The sequence below is a fragment of the Anastrepha ludens genome, chromosome 5, assembly GCF_028408465.1.
Source record: "Anastrepha ludens isolate Willacy chromosome 5, idAnaLude1.1, whole genome shotgun sequence".
In the NCBI taxonomy this organism is placed as follows: Eukaryota; Metazoa; Arthropoda; class Insecta; order Diptera; family Tephritidae; genus Anastrepha; species Anastrepha ludens.
Genome location: NC_071501.1, coordinates 60,573,087 through 60,579,568, shown reverse-complemented (window position 1 = coordinate 60,579,568; position 6,482 = coordinate 60,573,087). Strand labels below are relative to the sequence as shown.

General features: G+C 35.7%; 2 protein-coding genes across 4 annotated transcripts; one reads left to right on the top strand and one right to left on the bottom strand.

Annotated features, from left to right (window-relative positions):
- Positions 1 to 803: 803 nt before the first annotated feature.
- LOC128864118 (protein MCM10 homolog) lies at positions 804 to 3,084 on the bottom strand. The gene is made up of 3 exons (XM_054103627.1): positions 2,132 to 3,084; positions 1,630 to 1,914; positions 804 to 1,567 (listed from the first exon to the last, which is right to left on the bottom strand). Exons 1-3 carry the CDS (start codon positions 2,994 to 2,996, stop codon positions 918 to 920), a joined length of 1,800 nt encoding a protein of 599 aa, XP_053959602.1. The 5' UTR covers positions 2,997 to 3,084; the 3' UTR covers positions 804 to 917.
- Positions 3,085 to 4,626: 1,542 nt separating this feature from the next.
- LOC128863240 (serine/threonine-protein kinase Nek7) lies at positions 4,627 to 5,648 on the top strand. 3 transcript variants are annotated; one of them, XM_054102314.1, is made up of 3 exons: positions 4,627 to 4,817; positions 4,879 to 4,981; positions 5,040 to 5,130. In XM_054102314.1, the coding sequence occupies exons 1-3, from the start codon at positions 4,653 to 4,655 to the stop codon at positions 5,102 to 5,104; spliced, it is 333 nt and encodes a 110-aa protein (XP_053958289.1). In that variant the 5' UTR covers positions 4,627 to 4,652; the 3' UTR covers positions 5,105 to 5,130. The 3 variants fall into 3 exon arrangements, with proteins under 3 accessions (XP_053958289.1, XP_053958290.1, XP_053958288.1); XM_054102315.1 differs by having other exon boundaries at positions 4,879 to 4,959; positions 5,040 to 5,128; XM_054102313.1 differs by having other exon boundaries at positions 4,629 to 4,817; positions 4,879 to 5,648.
- Positions 5,649 to 6,482: the final 834 nt, after the last annotated feature.

Here is a 6,482-nt window from a genome sequence, read left to right as displayed (position 1 = left end):
CAAAAAATATCTGCTGTTCGGAGTCGTCTAGAAACTATAGGTCCCTCCATTTGTGAAACAATATCAAGACGCACGCCACAAATAGGAGGAGCTCGGTCAAAAACCCAAAAAGGGTGTACGCGCCAATTATATAGGGGTTTTCAGTAAGAGCGCTTCAACTTTTGAACTTTTTTGAATAAAACACAAACGGTTTGACTTTTTTAACTAATTTTTTTTTTTATTATCGAGTTTGAACATATACATTTAGGTATGAAATTCGATTTCTTTTGCATGACCACCGCGTGCACGTTTTACGAAGTCCAATCGTTGAACCCAATTTTCGACCACTCTTTTGCATAAATCGGCCGAAATTCCAGCAATTTCGCGTTCAATATTGGCTCTGAGCTCACAAATCGTTGCCGGCTTGTTACTGTAGACCAATGACTTCACATAACCCCAAAACGGGACGGCTTGTTAAATGGATCGTAAAATGGCCGTAATGCTCTTAAAGTAGCAGCAAAAGAACGAATATTTTCATAAAAAATTTGCACGATTTGCAATCGTTGCTCAAGTGTGTAGCGTTCCATGATGAAATGTATACTAATGAAGTTTACAAATGACAAGCGAAAAATAAAAAATATTGCGTCGTTCGCACTCCCTATCGGAAAAAAGTTGAAGCGCACCTTTTGAATAACCCTATATATATTATTTACAATATATTATATTATTATTAATAAATATATTTCCCGTCAATTGTACAAACTTTGAAATCAAAGATTTCGTTCAGGTGATTTATGTTTATATATACAAACAAGTCTTCACAATTAATAAATGCATTTCATTATTTATTGAAAGTTGTACAACGACGGGTTTAATGTATTTTACAACAAGCAATTTTGATTAAACATATTCCTCAATAACTTTACAAATATTTATTTTTAATCTATTGGCAGTAGCAAGTTGATATTAATTTTCGATGTGGCTCCCAAAAATGTCTCTTCATCCCCTCTTACAGAAAGTTCTTTGGAGGAATCATGTACTTTCCGATCCCGTATCATGGCGCAATATTCCCATCTTGAACCAGTGCAGTTCGTACAACTCAACTTTGGAATTTTAAAAAGAGACGTTGTACGATTTCCACAGTCTTTGCATTGAAAAAAACGCTTTACAGCATCAATTACTTTCAGAGTGTGCCGTTCTTCTTTACAGCGATCAGCCGCGGAAAACGCGGCATACTTGCAATTTTTACATATAACAGCTTTGCAAGGCAGTTTATATGTGTTTAACATTTTTTCTTCCATTGCTTCTTTTTTTTCAAGTCTATTAAAATATTTATCTTCTTCTTCTCTCTGTCGAACATCTATCAATTCCTTGTGCGTTGAATTGGTTTCTAAAATATCCGTCAAGTGAATCTTAGAGGTTTCTTCAGTTTTTCTTTTCTTTGGTTCATTCATTTCGTGAAGAACTTCCATTGCCCGTTTTTTACCTTCTTTTGTTCCGCGAATTGAATTAGGATTTACTTTTTCAACAGGACATTTCCTTAGCACATTAATAGCTTTTTGCATGGCAGATGCGTTTGTCTCCAGTCCTACAAGTTTAATTAAAATCAAGATATTTCCAATTTAAAAATATTAATTACAAAGATCTCACCCTTAAATTGTATACTACTTTTAGTCGCTGACGAATTAAAGGATTTTATACGGTCTAGGTCTGTCAACCGCTGTTTCGCTCCTGCCTCAACGCTATAAGCAATCTTAGAGTTGAACCTTTGATCTAACACATTGGCTGTAACAGGTTTTGCGATATTTGCAGTTAGTGGTGTATTATCGATGATTGTCAATGGTTTAATTGCTGTGTTTAAGGAATCCATTATTCTTTTATCCCGTTGACAAAGTTTACCGGTGTTGTAACGTGGAGTTGATTTAATACTACAGGCTAAAAACATTAAGTTATAAACAACGAAGTACTTATGTATATAAATAAAATACAGGGCGATTTCTAAAATCATCATGCAAACCATCCCACCATAGCAAACCAAGTAGATAAAAATGTCCATGTGATCAATTAATTTCGTTAGTTTTAGTTTAAATATACTTAGAGGTGGATAGTCTGAATCGATGCTGTTGGAATATGCCCCCATTTAGTTGTTTACCTAGCAGTCTTCCGTTTTTCTTAATGGAACTATTTTTGTTATATTCTTTTTCTATATGGAAAATACAAAAATCAGATTCGCTGACGTTTACGAAATTCTTACAGTGCTCTCCATTTTTCTTTATAGTTTTGCATACACCCAAATCTTTAGACTTTCCTAAAATCAGGACTTTTTTTGAAGAGTCAATAGACAGATTAGCAATTTCCCTGTTATAATTTTTTTTTTCACTTAAGGAAGGGTTTAGAATGGCTACACACATTCCAGTTGGAGTTTTCCACAATTCATCGTGTGCATTTTGGAACAAACAAACCGATATCGTTTTAATGTCTCCTTGCAAATCTGAGAGTTTCCAAATTGAAAAATGATTGGCAGTTTTAGAAGTACACTTCGTTTCCTTAGATAATATAACACCAGCAATCACCCAATCGCTTGACAAACCTTTTAATATATACTTGGGTAATTCTTTGAACGTAACAGCTTTCCGGTTAGCCATTCTCTCCGTTAGCAGTGCAATCGAAATTTGAAGATTCATAATTCGCAAACCAAATATAGAGTCAGTAGGAATTGACACTTCCGGCCCACTGAGCCATGATCCTTTCTTGCTTAATTTGAAATCTTTCAGGTCTGAGCCACTTGTTTCAGAAGGCTGGGATACAGGTTGAATTATATTGCCACCATATTTATTGAATTTGCTTTCAAGGTAGTATTCAACTTTATCCGTATCGTTCGAGTGGATATTATTTACCACATCCTTCTCAAGTCCCTTCGTTTTTAATCCTTCATTTTCAACGCCTGCCAAAAGTGCATCCAAAGCTAAAAGTTCATTATCATATCCACCAATATCTTCATTAACCGATTCATTCATTATGGTATAATAATCAAAATATAATAATAGCGCAATTTAAATTCTCACATGAATAGGAATGGAAACAGCTGTAATCGATGTATCGATGTGATGTTTATATCGATTTAACTCAAAATTAATGCTATGTTCCCACGACACATAATTCGCTAAGTATAGTAATTCGAGAATTACACTGTTTCCACGGCCCATTCGTAATTTACTTTGTTAGCACTCCTTCTAGGTTGGGTTAAGTGTAATGCCGCATAAATAATTTAGACAAAGTATTTAATACGGTAATATGATTTGTTTATTGAAACTTGGTTAAGATGTTAGGGAGTGATTGTGGGAGGGTACGAAACGTGTCGAAAAAAAATTTCTAGCAACTCATTTTATACCGGCTGAAATTTTTTTCATGTATTGTTGACATTTAGTAGAATAAAAAAAAATAGTCAATTGCGCGGTATTAATACCTGTATTCAAATTTCAATAAAAAAATGCAAATTCATATATCAATGTCTTCATTTTTCAATTTTAAACGATAGTAACAACGTTTGTTTATGTAATGTTCATCTCTTTGAAGCACGGTCGAAGGCCGGGGAACCTGTTATCTCTAGAGGGCGCATCCCCAGATAGTGGATAGAGGAATATATCCCAAAATTGGGGGTAAGATAATAATTATTTCCCGCGAACCACATAAGTCGAAGACCCAAGGTGTAACGCGAACCGTGCCTTTTGGGTGGGTTTGGGAGCCGGCGGATAATATGGGGATAATATTAGACTGTCTCTTATTTCCTCTTTATCCTCCTTGGTCACCGCACATGGAGACATAGGAAGCCCTCCGGAGAGGCAAGAATGATACAATATAAGATTACGCCTTAGTTTAAATCTCACAAATCATAATATTATCAAGCCATTCACTAAATTTTCACAAACATGTAATTTCCCTTACTTTTGTTTGTTTTGTTCATTTGTTTTGTATTGCGCAGGGAACTGACGTCAGATTAAAGTAACTGTTGCTTAATGGCGCCACCTTCAGTACTCAATTCACCTTGGACTCTTAGGGCACAGCAATTTCGGAAGGCGTAACCATGTACACTATCACTCTTGGTTACAACGACGATCAAAACGGCTTCCAAGTTGCCGATTACATCCAGTTCCAGCGTCTTAAGTGGGATCTTTTATCTAGTTGGATCTTTTGTGTAGAAAATAAGAATATGGATTAATCAAACTCACAACGATCTTCAAATGCAAATGGTGTCGTTATATGCGATGGCAGTTGCTTATCTCTGTTTGAATTGAATTTTTTACGTTGGCGTAATTATATCCTGGATTAAGAATACCACTTCAGAAATAAATTTTGGTATGATTTGCTGTAAAACCTTTATAACCCCGTTGTAGTCGTAAATATCTAACTTTAGTAAAAAAAGGTACATTTGCTTAAAATTAGTTCATTTAGGTATATGACTGAATTATTTTTTTATAGTGGAGATATCCCCAAAGGCCAAATTAATTAACAACAAATGGTTTAATGAGATGTCAAAGGAAATTCGAATAAGGCAGTGTAGACACTTTTAAATTACTCATTTAAAATTATGCAATTGGACTTAATGTAAATGTAATATTAGTTTTCTCCCCAGTATAACGGTTTTTCGTTAACATTATTAATTAATTATCATCATGAGTATAGGAGACTCAAGTTTACACCCCGTGTGTGTTCTGGGTGGAGGGAGATTTGGACATGTCTATCTTTGTAAGTCCATATTAAATGGTGTCCTGGAATATGTTTGTGTAAAACGCATACGAGTTCGTCAGCCAAAGCTGGAAATAAAAATGATGGATGAGGTAAACTAAATCTTTGAATGATGTATTGCCAACGTTGAACATAATTTGCTTCCACACACAGATATATATTATTTCGCAATTAAAACATCCAAACATTGTAAGATTCATCCGGGCTTTTGTCTTCGAGAGCAGTATAAATATTGTAATGGAGTATGCCTCAAATGGTACTGTGCGTGATGCAATAAATAATAATATTAATCTGCGCCCTTCTATTTCTAAAAGGTTCTTTAATTCACTTGTATTTGGAATTATATTGGGGCTCGAGTATTTACACATTCGGCATATAATTCATAGAGATCTTAAACCGGAAAATATCCTTTTAGACGGTGAAAATAAAATTAAGATAGCGGATTTCGGTATTTCAACAATACACAGTAGCAATAAACCAACACATAGTCCCATTGGCACATATCTTTATATGGCACCAGAAGTAATGCTGGGAGAAAAACATGGATTTAAGTCAGATATTTGGTCATTAGGATGTATATTATATGAAATGTGCAATGGAGAGAGCCCATTCAAAAACGCAAAAAATGTATTTGATCTAAAATATTTGATACAGAACAGTGCAAAACATGGAATTAACACATGTTCGATAAGTACTTATTATGGAGATGAGTGGGCCTGCCTTTGTGAAAAAATGATGAACGTTAATCCTAATAAGCGTATATCAATTTTCAGTATAGTGACCCATGATCCAAAAGTCGCAATATCATTTTATAACAATTATTTTAAATACAGTAATTTTACTATTTGAATAAAAGCTGTAATAACCCACCGTTTTATATGTTTTCCGTTTTCCAAATAAAACTCACTATTTCGCCTTTTCAATATAGACAATGTATTATTCGTTTTTCCGGCTTGGAATTTATTCGGTACTCTCTCACCTCTATACGACAATTGCCAACTACTCGCTAGTTGTAACGTTAATTAATCCCTCAAATTCTGCTCTCTACATCCCTCTCTTATTTTTAAGTATTTTTGGAAATTACGAAACCTCCATATTATTTTCCAGATTCTCGGATGAAGTCCCTATCTCTGGAATCGTATCAACTGGAAGCTGTGTATTTTGCGCCTCGCATCTTTGGGGCTCTCCGTTGGCTAACGGATGGCGGCATTCTTTTTATATGGCTTATGTTCCTTCAACATCTTTCGTTCAGTGGCTTTTGTCACCTCGTTTATATTTTTCTCTCTTATTTTGAAACCGTTAGTGTGAGTTTGTGCTGAAAAACGATGTTTCGTAATACGACCTTATCCCCTACCTCAGTATTGCGTTCTTTCTCTCCCCTCTTCATATCCGCCTACTCTTTTCCCTTCCATTTGTTTCTCATATCATAATCTCTTGCAGCTGAATCCAACACCTCGTCTGTTAAATCTGGAATCCCCGGGATCTTATCCCGAATTACGCGATTTAACATTGTTTCTGTTGCACTGTGGGGTGTGACATTGTGCATTCATTCCCATGGCAGACGGCTCTACGTTTTCCACGACAGCCGGTTCTACGTTACCGAAACGACCCGGATTTATATCCGGCCAAGAACTGTCCCTTCAGCAGCAGTCCCCGTATGCAAGTATGGGGAATGTTTATGCTGCTACAACAACAACAACGGCTCTACGTTACCGGAATGATTCTGAGGGGTTTTCCTGACCAAGGGCTCCAGCGTC

What these genes read in the sequence shown, in the direction of transcription:
- LOC128863240 (XM_054102313.1), top strand. Translation starts at nt 4,653, where the DNA reads ATGAGTATAGGAGACTCAAGTTTACACCCCGTGTGTGTTCTGGGTGGA. An exon ending in AAATAAAAATGATGGATGAG is followed by an intron (nt 4,818 to 4,878) that starts GTAAACTAAATC and finishes TTCCACACACAG; the next exon opens with ATATATATTATTTCGCAATT.
- LOC128864118 (XM_054103627.1), bottom strand. Translation starts at nt 2,996, where the DNA reads ATGAATGAATCGGTTAATGAAGATATTGGTGGATATGATAATGAACTT. An exon ending in GAAAAACGGAAGACTGCTAG is followed by an intron (nt 1,915 to 2,131) that starts GTAAACAACTAA and finishes TAATGTTTTTAG; the next exon opens with CCTGTAGTATTAAATCAACT. An exon ending in AAGTAGTATACAATTTAAGG is followed by an intron (nt 1,568 to 1,629) that starts GTGAGATCTTTG and finishes TTAAACTTGTAG; the next exon opens with GACTGGAGACAAACGCATCT.